Raw genomic sequence first — 16,529 nt, 5'->3', positions numbered from 1 at the left:
AAACTGGGAAGAATTAATCAGAACGGACGAGGGAAAGCAGAAAGTAGTGGTTTGGTGACATGGTTTTAAAACACTTGAAGATTTCAGAGATTTATCTGTAATCTATTTGCTTCGTGGGTTATATGCTTAAGAATTCAGAGCAACACATTGCTATTAAGAACGAGTTGGTTTATTAGCAAAGGTTTAACAATCACACGACACATTACCAGTTCATCCACCAGGCTCACAACTGCATACCTCATCGTCGATGACCTAGACCCAACTGGCTGGGGTTTTATTGAGTCTTGTGAACATCACGTGACTGGCTAAGCCACTCACCATGCAACAGCTCTACAACTATTTTAATTGTAACTTTAAATCAAGTGCCCCCTTCTGGTAAGGGCGCTAGAACCCACAAATTTCCAAATAAAATTTTAAAGGAAACTTAAATCAAATTATAATTTGGTAATGGTGCACTCCAGTCCCTCAGGCGCCCACCTCTCGCGGAAGGCCGCGAGCGTACCGGTGGAAACCGCGTGCTCCATTTCCAGGGACAACCTGGCGCGAATGTAGCCGCGGAAGAGAGGCAGGCAGTCAGGCTGAACGACCCCCTCGACCGGGTGATGGCCACCTTGGTCAGTCCTACGAGGAGGCCTTCCGACCTGCCCGCTCCCCTTCGCACTAGGTGCCCAATGATCAGGAGCATGGGACTGAAGTGCAGCCAAAAATCGAGGAGCAACCCCTTCAAATAATGGAAGAGGGGCTGCAACCTCGCCACATTCAACATTCACATGGAACACGGACTCCTCCAGACTGCAGAAAACGTAGGTGGCCTGGGAGTCCGTGAACCGACTTAAAAACTTATTGCATGAGACTTCCCCGTGCAACACCCTCCAGGCAAAGTCCCCAATTGATAAAGAGAGGTCTCCCACGTAGCAAGCACTCCATTGGGGACCCTCGCCTCCTCTGGATGGCAAGATGGTGCGCCATGGCGTCTCCAGACGGCAGACGAGGATGGCAAAGTGGAGAGTGTGCAAGAGCAGCCCGTACAGGAATCCCCTCCACGCAGAATTGAAAGGCACGGAGGGGATTTCCCGGAGGAGGCTCAAGTTGTGAGGCGCCGGCTCCCGAGGGAGGTTTCGGGGGCTTGGCGCTGGTGAGGAATTCTGTCCATACAGGGGATCAGTTTGGACGGGATCTCCCCACGTGCCTGAGCCTCCTCGACGCACCTAACGGACTCAGGGCATCCTCACAGGCGCATACATTCCATTAACTTGTGACAGTGAAGGCCTTTTAGTACGTGCACATTGATTGGCTGATTTTTGTACCAGTTACTCACAGAGTCCTCCAAGCATCACACCGATTGAAGAGAAGTTCGCGAAGCCACAAAGGGCATATGTGCACAATGTTTCTGCTCTGATCTACAGAAAATAAAACAGAAAGCGTCAACCTTTCCCATTCATCAGGGGCACTGCCGTAGCGTACTGATCCCACAGGTGCATCCAGGAACTGCTCCTAATTTGGGTTACGTAACGTTGCTTGTGACTTAACTGAATATGAAATCCCCAAACCGGAGGAAATTGGTGGCACGGTGCGCCGGAGCTAAACCTGGGCACAAATCCAGTCTACAATTTGCTGGTTGTAAGGTTCTTAACTGAAATGCGGTCCTGATTTTAACTCCAGGTGGATTCCCCACTCAGGCCTGAGTTAAAATTGCAGTCGGGGTCTCCATGATGTCATCAGGCCACAACATGCGTATGTGAAGAAGGACCCTGTTGGCTCCGGGCTGGCGCCTGTCCGTGCTGCCTGCTCAGGAGAGCAGCTTAAAATTGCAGATATTGCGATCATGATGGCTCTCGGACAGGCAAGAGCCCGGGACGATTTTAATTGCCAGCCCGCCGGGTTTCTGCTGAGCGAGTCGGGTTAAGATGGCCACCCTCTCCGCTTGTTTTCTCCTTACTCAAATTTACCACACAAAACTAGCAGTAAGGCTATAAAGATGACTTAATAGCCCTGAAAGTCAGGCCTCCTCGGGTCCCTACAGAGTGTGTACGGAGTGTGTACGGACCCGGGAAGGTATCGCAAAAGCCGGTTTTCAGCACACAATGCGCATGCGCAGAAAACCGGCTTTTCCAATTTGTCAAGCTCGAGCTTGATGGATCGGCGCTTCTCGGGAGCGAGGGCATTTGCACGGGCAAGACTGCTGGATTTACCCATATCTTGCCCAGCAAATGTCCTCAAAATTCTTGCGCCTGATAAAAGCAGGTGCATAGCATACTTTTACAGGCGTAAGTGTTTTAAAACACACAAAAATATAATTAAATTACATTAAAAAAACATATTATTTAAAAAAAAACCCTGCCCACTACGTTACATTTATTTTTAAGCATAATTTTTAAAAAATTTTTAACTCGGAAAAAACATTTTTCTCTCAGATATTTATTAGCTTTAATTTCAATTAATTTTAATTATGTGAGATGTGTTTTTTATTATGGTGTTTAGTGCCTTTGATTTTTTTTTCTCATTAATAGCAATGAGAGTTCATAGATACGGAGTTATTGCTATTAATGAGGATGCTGTGGAATACTGTACCTGATTGGTTGAGCACGTGACTGCACCTTCTGCGTGGGAACCTGGAGGACGGGAGCGCGCTTCGCAGCGCGGGAAGAGAAGGACTCCCCACCAGAATCCCATGCTCCTCCCGGACCACCGGATACTTTCGTAGAAATGTTTCAGGTCGGAGGCAATTGTCTGCGGGAAGCCTGCGACCGGAATTTCTGGGCCAATGGGACTGGGCGGCACGTTGGAGTCAGTGCACTCTCCCGGGTTTGAATCCATTGGCTGTCAGCATTCTTTGGGGACTGACTCCTTATAGGCTGAAATTGAGCCCAAACCCCTTGTCGGCGCTGTGCATACTCACTGATATCCACTGCTTCTTCCCATCAATAAATTCGGCCATGCCATCCAGGCGCTTTTGCTGGTACATGGAAAGCTTCTGGTAGGCCACAAACTCATTGAGAAAGAGTTTGATTCCAATCAGTTCGGCCACGAGGAAAGAATCGTTCCAGTCCGCGCCCATCATGAAGGCAAGTGGCATGAAGACATAGGAGCAGATGACCTGCATAAACAATATAGAATAGACCTCATTCAGGACTTCCAGCTCCCACTAGACATAAGCGAGCTTGCAGAATGCAGTTAGGGCAATTAAGCATATTTTATTATTTTTAAGGTTGAAACCAGAGCTGAGAGGTATACCTGCACCTATCGGGAAATATTGAAAAGGCTGGGGCTCTTTTCTCGAGAGAAGGTTGAGTGCTGACCTGAAAGAGGACTTTAAGATTAAGAAAAGTTAATGTATGCACCTGTGAGGATGCTCACAGATTTAAAACAAAAAAAAAAGGGCCTGGAAAAATGCTTGGAGTGTCCCCCAGATTGGGGGAGCGCTTGATTTAAACGTTTGTTTTGTGCAACTATAAGAGTTGTAGGGCTGAGCCTATGGGCATGCTAGTCTGAAAATGCCTGATCTTGTCTAATTTTGGAAGCTAAGCAGAGTCAGGACTGGTTAGTACTTGGATGGGGGACTGTCTGGGATTACTCGGTGCAGTAGTCTTTAAATCAAAAGAGTTGTAGAGCTCTATTGAAGGCCCATGTAGCAAGAGGAGGCTCAAGCATGTGGGGTGATCCCACCCAAACTGACCCCCATCCGGATGGAATTCCTCATTGGCGCCAAGCCCCGGAACCTCCCTCGGGAGCTGGCGCCTCACAACTTGACTGCCTCGGGGAAATCCCCTCCGTGCCTTTCAGTTCTGCGCGGAGGGGTTTCCTGTACAGGCTGCTCCTGCACCCTCTCCACGTTGCCGTCCGGGCGCACCATTTTGCCATCTGGAGGAGGTTGGGGTCCCCAATGGAGCGCACTCGACGCGGGAGACCTCCCCCTATTTATTGGGGACTTGGCCTGGAGGGTGGTGCATGGAGCAGTCCCGTGCAATAAATATTTAAGTCGGTTTACGGGCTCCCAGGCCGCCTGCAATTTCTGCGGTCTGGAGGAGTCCGTGTTCCATGTTTTTATGGAATGTGTGAGGTTGCAGCCCCTATTCCATTATTTAAAGGGGCTGCTCCTGAAATTCTGGTTGCACTTCAGTCCCACTCTCCTGATCTTTGGGCACCCTGTGCGGAGGGGAGCGGGTAGGTCCGAGGGCCTCCTCGTAGGACTGCTCCTGGGCACGGCCAAGGGTGCCATCAGCCGGTCCAGGCAGCGGGCGGTCGAGGGGGTCGTTCAACCTGACTGCCTGCCTCTCTTCCGCGGTTACATCCGAGCCAGGGTGTCCCTGGAGATGGAGCACACGGTGTCCACTGGTACGCTCGCGGCCTTCCGCGAGAGGTGGGCGCCAGAGAGACTGGAGTGCATCATCACCCCTGGCAACCAAATTTTAATTTGATTTTATATGTTTTAAAGTTTAATTTGTTTTATTGTGCCGGGTTTTAGTGTCCCCTCCCTTTTAGCCAGGGGGCACTTGTATAATTTGTGGTTTTAGTGCCCAAAAAAAGCACAAAAAACCTCACATAAAAAACCAACCACCCCCCCCCAAAAAAAGGGCTCTTGAAAACTGTTTGGAGTGTCCCCCGCTCTTAATCAGGGGGCACTTGATTTAATTGATTTTGTTTTTGCAACAAAAGACTTGTAGAGCTGTTGAACCAAAATAGTTGTAGAGCTGTTGAAGGCCCATGTAGCAAGAGGAGGCTCAAGAGCGTGGGGCGATCTCATCCGAACTGACCCCCGTCCGGACGGAATTCCTCATCGGCGCCAAGCCCCGAAACCTCCCTTGCGAACCGGTGCCTCACAACTTGAGCCTCCTTGGGGAAATCCCCTCTGTGCCTTTCAGTTCTGTGCAGAGGGGTTTCCTGTATGGGCTGCTCTTGCACACTCTCCACGTTGTCACCCTCATCTGCCGTCCGGACACGTCATGGCGCACCATCTTGCCGTCCGGAGGAGGCGGGGATTTCCAATGGAGTGCACTCTATGTGGAGTCCTCCCTCTATTTATTGAGGACTTGTCCTGGGGGTGGTGCACGGAACAGTCATGTGCAATAAGTTTTTAAGTCGGTTCACGGGCTCCCAGGCCTCCTGCAATTTCTGCGGTCTGGAAGAATCCGTGTTCCTTGTTTTTACTGAGTGTGCAAGGTTACAGCCCCTGTTCCAATAGTTGAAGGGGCTGCTCCTCAAATTCTGGTTGCACTTCAGTCCCACACTCCTGATCTTTGGGCACTCTGTGCGGAGGGTAGCGAGCAGGTCGGAAGGCCCCCTCGTAGGACTGCTCCTGGGCACGGCCAAGGGGGCCATCAGCCGGTCCAGGCAGCGGGCGGTCGAGGGGGTCGTTCAGCCCGACTGCCTGCCTCTCTTCCGAGCCAGGGTGTACCTGGAGATGGAGCATGCAGTGTCCACCGGTACGCTCGCGGCCTTCCTCGAAAGGTGGGCGCCGGAGGGACTAGAGTGCACCATTACCAAATTATAATTTGATTTAAGTTTCCTTTAAAATTTTATTTGGAAATTTGTGGCTTCTAGCACCCTTACCAGAAGTGGGCACTTGATTTAAAGTTACAATTAAAATAGTTGTAGAGCTGTTGAGTTGGGGGTGGCTTAGCCAGTCACGTGATGTTCACAAGACTCAATAAAACCCCAGCCAGTTGGGTTCAGGGGATCTACGATGAGTTGTGAGTCTGATGGATGAACTGGTAATGTGTGATTGTTAAACCTTTGCTAATAAACCAACTCGTTCTTAATAGCAACGTGTTGCTATGAATTCCTAATCAAAAAACTCCTGAAGCAAATATATAACAGTAGGGTAAACATCGCGAAAATATTTCCACTTGTGGGGGAGTCCAAATCTAGAGGCCATAAATATAAGATGGTCACTAATAAATCCAATCGGGAATTCAAGACAAATGCCAGAAGGGTGGTTAGAATGTGGAACTCACTACCACAGGGACTGGTTGAGGCGAATAGTATAGAGGCAGTTAAGGGGAAGCTGGATAAACACACGAGGGAGACAGGAATAGAAGTGGAATAGGGTGATATGGAGAGGGGTGGACGGAGCCTCGTCTGGATGATATGATTGAGGGGAGATATGATTGAGGTTTATAAGATAATGAAGGAAATGGACAGTGTTCCAGCTGACTGTTTATTTCAATGAAATAGGTTAGGCAGGACCAGGGGGCACAAATTTAAGTTGTATCAGGCTAGATCTAGGTTAGATGTCAGGAGGTGGCTCTTTCCCCAGAGAACAGCAGACTCCTAACAAGCTGCCCTCTCATGTGGTGGATGCAGACTCGCTGAATTCCTTCAAGCAAAAGCTGGATTTGTTTCTGGCTGCGATGGAGATTAACTCTTACAGAAGGTCGGTACTGCAGGGAATTCCGGGCCAGAGCGATCTCCTGGACTAGTTTCGATTGCCTCGATGGGTCGGAGAGGAATTTCCCAGATTCTTTTCCCCGCAAATTGACCTGGGTTTTTTATTTGTTTTCCTGCCTTTCCCAGGAGATCCCATGGTTTGGGGTGGGGTGGAGTGTATATGTTGTGATACACAAGGTAGCGCAATTGTGTGGGACAGACTCGATGGACCAGACGGTCTTTACCTGTCTGTCATTGTTCGTACGTTCGTATGGACCATAAACACTGGCATGGACAGGTAGACCTTCTGTGCCGTATCTCCTATGTCATTATTAATCGGAAGTCACTGTCGTGGATTTAGCCGGAAGCAGTTGAGTGCGCTGTTTGGATACTGTGAATGAAATGAACTCATTCACAGGGTCATCAGTACCTTTGCGCCGATCACGTGCTGTAACCCAAATTCCAGCCTGCAAAATGTACCCGTACACTTCAACCTCCTTTATCTTTATTATATCATTCTGAATACCACTCTCTATATTGATGATAGCTTTGGTTCAACCTTTTCTGCCAAATAGACCTGTCACTTTTACCAATATACTCCCTCATTTTCCTCAATCCCGCTCTCCTCAGTTGTCCACTGGTGACCCCGCTAGAATCCCCGCCATAGGAATCGGTCCCGGCAAGATACATTCAAGGATCTGAAGGGAACTGGAGGAAGAAGTAGTGCAGCTCGAGAAATTGGGATTTGGACAGTAACCAGTGTAATATTCATTTTCAAAAAGAGAGTGGGTTGATGTCACGTTACTGACCGGGAGCGGGGAAATCACCGACACCCGCAAGCTTCCCTGGTGGGTTTGCGCTGTTGCTAACGCTTACCACCTCGCTTTCTTGATGCCATCCGTTACCCATTACCGCCCCGGATGTGATATTCGGTCCCGCTCCCTGCAGCATCTCCGGGCGTCAACAGCGGGAGCTGCGGGAGGCATTGTCACCTCGGCCGGCCGCTTGGGGAGCGGTGGTCAGGTAGGGCAACATTTATTTACCTCTCCATTCTGGTGCCTTCTGATTTCCTTTGCCCCCGGCGATTGATGAGCCCTGCCCTTTCTCAGAGCACTCGGGGCTGCTAGGTGCGTAGCACAGGTCCCGTGGCCCCACAGAGACAGCAGTAAGATTCATTCAGCCCGTCATTGGCTCTTCCCTTTACGCGAGGGTAGGGGCCTCCAAAGATGGCAGCGCTACCCGGAGCAGCCCCTCTCACTCCCTTCAGCGCTCGAAAGGAAGTGGTTAGCGCTTGATTTAACGTTTCACTTCCCTCTCGGAGCGGAAGTTCCAGGCAGCGGCAAATCTTTTCCGCCCGGCGATACTTTTTGCGCTCCCTGAAAAGTTGTCGCCCGGTATTTCTAGCCCTCAAGAACAGGTTATATCGATCGTTGGAGCAGGAATCGGGGAGCAAGAGATATGGGAAAAGGGCGGGGACACTGGTTAGGAGCCCTAATCATGTGGAGGATAAATACCAACACTGACTGGCTGGGCCAAACGGCCTGATGTAATGGTGTAATTTCTCTGTAACTCTGCTTGTTGAAATAAGTCATTATCTTTCACAAAATGATTCCCTCGTCTTTCCACTTTATTGCTTCTCCTGACTATTCCTCACTGATTTAAGGCTGACTGAGTTGCTGTGACAGCTTGCGATGGCTATAAATTAGCGGGTGAGGTTACCATGAGCTGTCTTGCACTGAGCAAAGTCTGTCTCCCTGACATCGTTCTCCGTGGGGTGGCGGAGTGGCCAGCGCAGGTTTCCGACCCCGTGGCAGGCGGAGCTCTGCGGAATAAATGTGCTGTACCTGGAAACTGAGCTTGGGATAATCCACCATCCCTCCAAACCAGGAGAGCGCTGCGTTTAAAAACTCCAGCACAGCTAAAAAGGCGAGTAGGTTCACCGCGATGTTGGCCACCAGATGAATGGAGGCAGAGGCGCCGTTACTGGCCGCTTCCAGAACATTCTGTTCTCCGCTGAATAAGTGAAAGAGCAATAGTTACTTTCATTCCAACATGGCTGACAACGCGCTCTTGCATGACTGAGAAATTGAGCAAATCATAGAGCGATACAGCACAGAGGGAGGCCATTCGGCCCATCGTGCCTGTGCCGGCTCTTTGAAAGAACTACCCAGTCAGTCCCACTCCCCCTGCTCTTTCCCCATAGCCCTGCAATTTTTTCCCTTACTCAATTCCCCTTTGAAAGTTGCTGTTGAATCTGCTTCCACCACCCTTTCAGGCAGCGCGTTCCAGATCACAACAACTCGCTGTGTGATCTTTTTTCCCTCAACTCGCCTCTGGTTCTTTTGCCAATCACCTTAGATCTGTGTCCTCTGGTTAGCGACCCTTCTGCCACTGGAAACAGTCTCTCCTTATTTACTCTATCTAAACCCTTCATGATTTTCAACACCTCTGTCAAATCTCATCTTAACCTTCTCTGCTCTAAGGAGAACAACCCCAGCATCTCCAGTCCGCCCACATAACTGAAGACACGTTTGTTAAAGATCGGAATGTATATTGACACCACTGCGTCAGCCAACGAGTTCGAGGCGGGGACGGGACTTGTTAGTTTTAATGTACAGAGTCGCCGAACTCCTGATGGCAACGTCGGCAGACTCTCCTGACGGCAGCAGGGGTATTTGTGAGTTAGGGATAGTGCAGGAGATCAGGACAACCGGCCTCTAAATCCAACCCGGGGACCTTGGTAGCCCGTAGAAGAGCAACCATTCATTCCAAGCAATCTGGGCTGGATCTGAAGTTACCGTACTAAACCTATAGCACAACCCACTCCTGCACATAGCGGGGAGTTCGAAATTGCCCTGGTTTGCACCTCTCATTAGTGCCTCCTGAAACTGTTTTCACCCGGGGAGTGGGGGGGGGGGCAAGGTTTGAGCAAAATGGCCCAGGAGTTAGCGGAGGCGCTGAGAAGATACGCCCCGGGCCGCCACGCAATGCCGATGGTGTCATTGCTGCGTGCGCCAACCCCCTTAGTGGCATGCCGACCCCTTTCCGCCCCACGGTGTAAATCGGCCAGCGCCCTGTGAGCGACGTTAGTGCCAGCCTGACGGGCCGTGAACCCTGGCTGACCTCTGCTCCCGGGGCGGAGGTTAAAGGGGAGGTCGGGAGCAGCACGCGCTGCCATTTTTATTTTCCGCCCGACTCACCGATCGGCCCCGCTGGGTATTTTCACCCCCAGTAGTTGTATATAATAACAGCAGTCCCGGGTTGTTCCGCCATGAAATGAACGCTATGAGTAGCGGCTAGTATTACACACCCACAATCTATTATCACTCCTTCTTCACTCTTGAACTTGGATTCTTCGATTTCAGGGTAGCTGAGCTTCGACAGAGCAAGTGCGCAAGGTGCCGCCATTACTGAGGCGGCTATCAAACTGGATGCGCTAATCTGTAATGCAAGATCAGAATGTCACATAATTGAAGCAGTTGACGGAACAGAAACTGACCACCATAACATATCTCTCAATTTTTTGACAGCGTTATTATTTTTTTAAGCTTTGCAGTTGGGACAGAATTGAAATTAACCGACCAAATTAAGACTTATATTAGGAAGTATGTGGCTCAGTGGGTAGCCCACTCATTTCTGAGCCAGAAGGTTGTGGGTTCAAGTCCCACTCCAGGAACTTGAGCACATAAATCTAGGCTGACACTCCAGTGCAGTGCTAAGGGAGTGCTGCACTGTTGGTGGTGCCGCCTTTCAGATGAGACGTTAAACTGAGGCCCTGCCTGCTCTCTCACATGGACGTAAAAAATTCCATGGCACTATTTTGAAGGAGTGTTATCCATGGTGTCCTGGCCAATATTTATCCCTCAATCAACAACAAAAAAACAGATGATCTGGTCATTATCACATTATGGTTTGTGGGAGCTTGCTGTGCACAAATTGGCTGCCGCATTTCCCACATTACAACAGTGACCACACTCCAAAAGTACTTCATTGGCTGTAAAACGCTTTGAGACGCCCGGCTATGTCAATGCAAGACTTTTTTTTTACATATAACTTTAGACAGATTTTACTGTTCAATATTGTGGTTTCTTTGGTAAAGTTCAGTGCTGGGAAATGGTCAGGAGGTGAACCCAGGGTCAGAAGGGGCCCAGGGAAGAGCATCTTTTTTTGAAAGATAGGAGGAGCAGGAGTTTTCCGGGCTCCACAAGGAATCCCTGCATGTTGAGAAATGGATCTGGCTTCTGTAAAGGAACAGACCAAGTATAAATGTTCTGCTTTGATCTAGAGTTTGATTGTGACTAAATGTGGAAGACAGACATGTCTTGCTCACGAACAAATACCATAATCACACATTCAAGCAACTTTTTGGACAGTGTAAGAAATGTACGGAATATATATATGTGGAAGAAAATGTTTTAAAACTCTTACAGACTGATTCAACCTTGGTTACTTTATAAGTAATCATACTATTGTTTGTTTCTGTTTACTTATGCTTCAGCATAATCCTAATCTATATACATAATACTCACTTGCACCTTTTGATATGTATCTGTAAAGCATGCACTCCCATGTTCCGCCACCAGGGAGCTCATCCCCTGAAGTCCCAAGTGTTCCCAGCATCCCTTGGGAGCACTGTATCTAAGCTGGCCCCAAAGGCCTGTTCCTCTCTCTGGAGTGTCTTATTAAAGACTGAGGTCACTGTTACTTTAACCTCCCTGTGTTCAGTCTCATCTGTGTTAGGAACACAACAACTGGCGACGAGTATACGAATCCAACGCAAAGATGCAGCAAATTGTGGGCATCCTGGAGAAGTTCTTGGAGGGTGAGGACTGGGAAGCCGATGTCGAATGGCTAGACCAGTACTTTGTAGCCAACGAGCTGGACGGAGAAGGAAGCGCTGCAAAAAGGAGAGCGATCCTCCTCACAGTCTGCGGGGCACCGACCTACAGCCTCATGAAGAATCTTCTGGCTCCGGTGAAACCCACAGATAAGTCATATGAGGAGCTGTGTACACTAGCTCGGGAGCATCTTAACCCGAGGGAGAGCGTGCTGATGGCGAGGTATCGGTTCCACACATGCCAGCGATCTGAAGGTCAGGAAGTGGCGAGCTACGTCGCCAAGTTAAGGCGACTTGCAGGACAATGTGAGTTTGATGGCTAGCTGGAGCAAATGCTCAGAGACCTTTTTGTACTGGGCATTGGCCATGAGATCATCTTACGAAAACTTTTGACTGTAGAGACACCGACCCTCAGTAAGGCCATTGTGATAGCAATGTGGTTTATGTCCACCAGTGATAACACCAAACAAATCTCTCAGCACACAAGTGCTAGCAATGTTCATAAATTAACTGGAACTGTGTTTGCTAGCAGAAATGTACAGGGCAGAAACCACGAGTCTGCAACTGCCAGCAGGCCTCAGGTGACCCAGATGACTCAGAGTCCGCAACAAAGGATGAATGCAAGGCAATTCACACCTTGTTGGCGTTGTGGAGGCTTCCATTCAGCCTATTCATGCCACTTCAAAGGGTATGTTTGCAAGAGCTGTGGAACAATGGGGCACCTCCAACGAGCTTGAAAATGAGCTGCAAGCTCTGCAAAACCTGCTAACCACCACGTGGCAGAGGAAGATCGGTCCTTGGTGGATCAAAGCAATTTCGAGCCTCAGAGAGAGGAGGCAGATGCTGAAGTACACGGGGTTCACACATTTTCGAAGAAATGTCCACCTATAATGCTAAATGTAAAATTGAATGGCTTACCCGTTGCCATGGAACTGGACATGGGCGCTAGCTAATCCATCATGAGTAAAAAGATGTTTGAGAGACTGTGGTGCAACAAGGCACTCAGACCAGCCCTGAGCCCCATCCACATGAAACTGAGAACGTACACCAAAGAGCTCATCACTATCCTGGGCAGTGCCATGGTCAAGGTCACCTATGAGGGCACGGTGCACGAACTGCCACTCTGGATTGTCCCGGGTGATGGCCCCACACTGCTTGGAAGGAGCTGGCTGGGCAAAATCCGCTGGAACTGGGATGACATCCGAGCGCTATCACATGTCGATGAGGCCTCATGTACCCAGGCTCTTAACAAATTTCCTTCCCTTTTTGAGCCAGGCATTGGAAACGTTTCTGGGGCGAAGGTGCGGATCCACTTGGTCCCAGAGGCACGACCCACTCACCACAAGGCGCGAGCGGTACCTCACATGATGAGGGAGAGAGTGGAAATTGAGCTGGACAGGCTGCAACGCAAGGGCATCATCTCCCCAGTGGAATTCAGCGAATGGGCCAGCCCGATTGTTCCAGTACTCAAAAGTGATGTCTCGGTCAGGATTTGCGGCGATTATAAAGTAACTATTAATCGTTTCTCGATACAGGACCAATACCCGCTAAGCCAGACAACCTATTTGCGACGCTGGCAGGAGGCAAGACGTTCACCAAGCTCGACCTGACTTCGGCCTACATGACGCAGGAGCTGGAGGAGTCTTCGAAGGGCCTCACCTGCATCAACACGCACAAGGGACTGTTCATCTACAACAGATGCCCGTTTGGAATTCGGTCGGCTGCAGCGATCTTCCAGAAAAACATGGAGAGCCTATTCAAGTCGGTACCACACACAGTGGTTTTTCAGGACAACATATTGGTCACGGGTCGGGACACCGTCGAGCACCTAGAAAACCTGGAGGAGGTCCTTAGCGACTGGATCACGTAGGGCTGCGGCTGAAGAGGTTGAAATGCGTCTTCATGGCAACAGAAATGGAGTTTTTGGGGAGAAAGATAGCGGCAGATGGCATTTGGTCCACAGACACCAAGACAGAGGCTATCAGGAACACGCCCAGGCCACAGAATGTCACGGAGCTGCGGTCGTTCCTGGGACTCCTCAACTATTTTGGTAACTTCCTACCGGGGTTAAGCACCGTCTTAGAGCCCCTACATGTGTTATTGCGTAAAGGTGAGAACTGGGTATGGGGAAAAAAACTAAGTAATTGCTTTTGAGAAAGCCAGAAACATTTTATGCTCCAACAAGCTGCTTGTATTGTATAACCCGTGTAAAAGATTTATGCTAGCATGTGATGCGTCGTCGTACAGAGTTGGGTGTGTATTACAACAAGCTAACATTACGGGGAAGTTGCAACCTGTCGCCTATGCTTCCAGGAGCTTGTCTAAGGCTGATAGGGCCTACAGCATGATTGAGAAAGAGGCATTAGCGTGTTTGTTCGGGGTAAAGAAAATGCATCAGTACCTGTTTAGCCTCAAATTTGAGCTGGAAACCGATCACAAGCCCCTCATATCCCTGTTCGCTGAAAACAAGGGGATAAATACTAATGCCTCAGCCTGTATACAAAGGTGGGCACTTGCGCTATCAGCATATAACTACACCATCCACCACAGGCCAGGCACCGAGAACTGTGCGGATGCTCTCAGTCGGCTACCATTGCCCACCACGGGAGTGGAAATGGCGCAGCCCGCAGACTTGTTAATGGTCATGGAAGCGTTTGAAAATGATAAATCACCTGTCACGGCCCGCCAGATTAGGACTTGGACCAACCAAGATCCTCTGCTGTCCCTAGTAAAAAACTGTGTACTGCATGGGAGCTGGGCCAGCATCCCCGTTGAAATGCAAGAGCCAATCAAGCCATTCCAGCGGCGAAAGGACGAGCTGTCCCTTCAGGCAGACTGCCTGTCGTGAGGTAACAGCGTAGTGCTACCCAAAAAGGGCAGGGAGACGTTCATCTCGGATCTCCACAGCACACATCTAGGTATAGGAATGATGAAAGCGATAGCCAGATCCCACGTGTGGCGGCCCGGTATCGACTCTGACTTAGTCCTGTGTACGGCAATGCAGCGTATGTGCTCAGTTGAGCAACGCGCCCAGAGAGGCACCACTAAGTTTGTGGTCCTGGCCCTCCAGACCATGGTCGAGGATTCATGTCGACTATGCGGGCCCGTTTCTCGGTAAAATGTTCTTGGTGGTGGTGGATGCTTTTTCAAAATAGATTGAATGTGAAATAATGTCGGGAAGCACCACCACCGCCACCATTGAAAGCCTGAGGGCCATGTTTGCCACCCACGGCCTGCCTGACATACTGGTCAGTGACAACGGGCCATGTTTCACCAGTGCCGAATTTAAAGAATTCATGACCCGCAATGGGATCAATCATGTCACCTCAGCCCCGTTTAAACCAGCCTCCAATGGGCAGGCAGAGCGGGCAGTGAAAACAATCAAACAGAGCCTTAAACGAGTCACAGAAGGCTCACTCCAAACCCGCCTGTCCCGAGTACTACTGCACGAGACCCCACATGGGTGCCCCTGGCTGAGCCTCTCGCTGGTTCACCCCAACCTGCATGATCAGGTAGAGAGCAGGCGGCAGCAACAAAATGTAAACGATGGTCGCGCCACTGTGTCACGGGAAATTGATCTGAATGACCCTGTGTATGTGCTAAACTATGGACATGGTCCCAAGTGGATCGCGGGCACGGTGATAGCTAAAGAAGGGAATAGGGTGTTTGTAGTCAAACTAGACAATGGACAAATTTGCAGAAAGCACCTGGACCAAACGAGGCTGCGGTTCACAGACTGCCCTGAACAACCCACAGCAGACACCACCTTTTTCGAGCCCACAACACACACCCAAAGGATCAACGACACCACACCGAACCAGGAAATCGAATCCATCACGCCCAACAGCCCAGCAAGGCCAGGCTCACCCAGCAGCCCTGCAGGGTCAACAACACGCCAGCCCAGCGAGGGCACAGCCAACACACCAGAACAGACATTTGTACCGAGGCGGTCCACCAGGGAAAAAAAAGCTCCCGACCACCTCACCTTGTAAATAGTTTTCACTTTGACTTTGGGGGGGGGAGTGATGTTGTGTATCTGTAAAGCATGCACTCCCATGTTCCGCCACCAAGGAGCGCATCCCCAGAATTCCCAAGGGATGATGGGATCCCTTGGGAGCACTGTATATAAGCTGGCCCCTAAGGCCTGTTCCTCACTCTGGAGTGTCTTAATAAAGACTGAGGTCACTGTTACTTTAACCTCCCTGTGTGCAGTCTCATCTGTGTTAGGAACACAACACCTTTAACCAGAATTATATGCTCTAAAGTGTTTTTTCTGTTATTGGGGAGATTAATAGTGAGTGGTGGGTAGTCCACATGGAGCTCCGGTGCATAACCCATTGAGAAAAGGGTAATTGTTAGACCAGTGCATGCTACTGCCATTCATAGGAATATAGGAACAAGAATGGGCCATTCAACCCCTCAAGCTTGTTCCACCATTCAATTTGATCATGGCTGATCTAGTATCTAAACATTATTCTCTAACCCTTAATGCCCTTGCCTATCAAAAAATGATCAATCTCAGTTTTGACATTTTCAATTGGCCTCCAGCTTTTTGAAGAGAAAAGAAAGACTTGGATTTATATAGCGCCTTTCACAACCACCGGACGTTTCAAAGCGCTTTACAGCCAGTGAAGTACTTTTGGGGTGTAGTCACTGTTGTAATGTGGGAAACGCGGCAGCCAATTTGCGCACAGCAAGCTCCCACAAACAGCAATGTGATAATGGCCAGATAATCTGTTTTTTTTTTGTAATGTTGATTGAGGGATCCATATTGGCCAGGACACCGGGGATAACTCCTCTGCTTTTCTTCGAAATAGTGCCATGGGATCTTTTGCGTCCACCTGAAAGAGCAGATGTGGCCTCGGTTTAACGTCTCATCCGAAAGACGGCAGCTCCGACAGTGCAGCACTCCCTCAGCACTCATCATCATAGGCAGTCCCTCGGAATCGAGGAAGACTTGCTTCCACTCCCAAAGTGAGTTCTTTGGTGGCTGAACAGTCCGATATGAGAGCCACAGACCCTGTTACAGCTGGGACAGACATTCGTCGAGGGAAGGGGTGGGTGGGGCTGGTTTGCCGCGTGCTCCTTCCGCTGTCGGCACCTGACCTCTTCACGCTCTTTGCGTTGAGACTTGAAGAGCTCAACGCCCTCCTGGATGCACTTTCTCCACCTCGGGCGGTCTACGGCCAGGGTCCCCCAGGTGTCAGTGGTGATGTCGCACTTTATCAGGGAGGCTTTGATGGTGCCCACCTTTGGCTCGTTTACCATGAAGGAGCTCCGCATAAAGCATTTGCTTAGGGAGTCTCGTATCTGGCATGCGAACTAT

At 49.8% G+C, this 16,529-nt stretch overlaps 2 protein-coding genes across 2 annotated transcripts in view; one reads left to right on the top strand and one right to left on the bottom strand.

Moving 5' to 3' along the window:
- alpk3a (alpha-kinase 3a) overlaps positions 1–16,529 on the top strand; it is a 212,603-nt gene that overhangs the window by 130,172 nt on the left and 65,902 nt on the right. The gene's annotated exons all lie outside the window — the stretch shown is intronic.
- Positions 1–16,529, bottom strand: part of slc28a1 (solute carrier family 28 member 1) — a 43,758-nt gene that overhangs the window by 8,207 nt on the left and 19,022 nt on the right. The window contains exons 12-15 of the mRNA XM_070864788.1: positions 9,677–9,807; positions 8,211–8,379; positions 2,900–3,097; positions 1,319–1,400 (exon numbers count right to left, since the gene is read on the bottom strand). Coding sequence (XP_070720889.1) covers positions 1,319–1,400; positions 2,900–3,097; positions 8,211–8,379; positions 9,677–9,807 — 580 coding nt within the window. The remainder of the gene's footprint in view (positions 1–1,318; positions 1,401–2,899; positions 3,098–8,210; positions 8,380–9,676; positions 9,808–16,529) is intronic.

Source organism: Pristiophorus japonicus, chromosome 21, assembly GCF_044704955.1.
Source record: "Pristiophorus japonicus isolate sPriJap1 chromosome 21, sPriJap1.hap1, whole genome shotgun sequence".
In the NCBI taxonomy this organism is placed as follows: Eukaryota; Metazoa; Chordata; class Chondrichthyes; family Pristiophoridae; genus Pristiophorus; species Pristiophorus japonicus.
The sequence above is the reverse complement of the archived record's forward strand: the minus strand, read 5'-3'. Positions and strand labels throughout refer to the sequence as shown.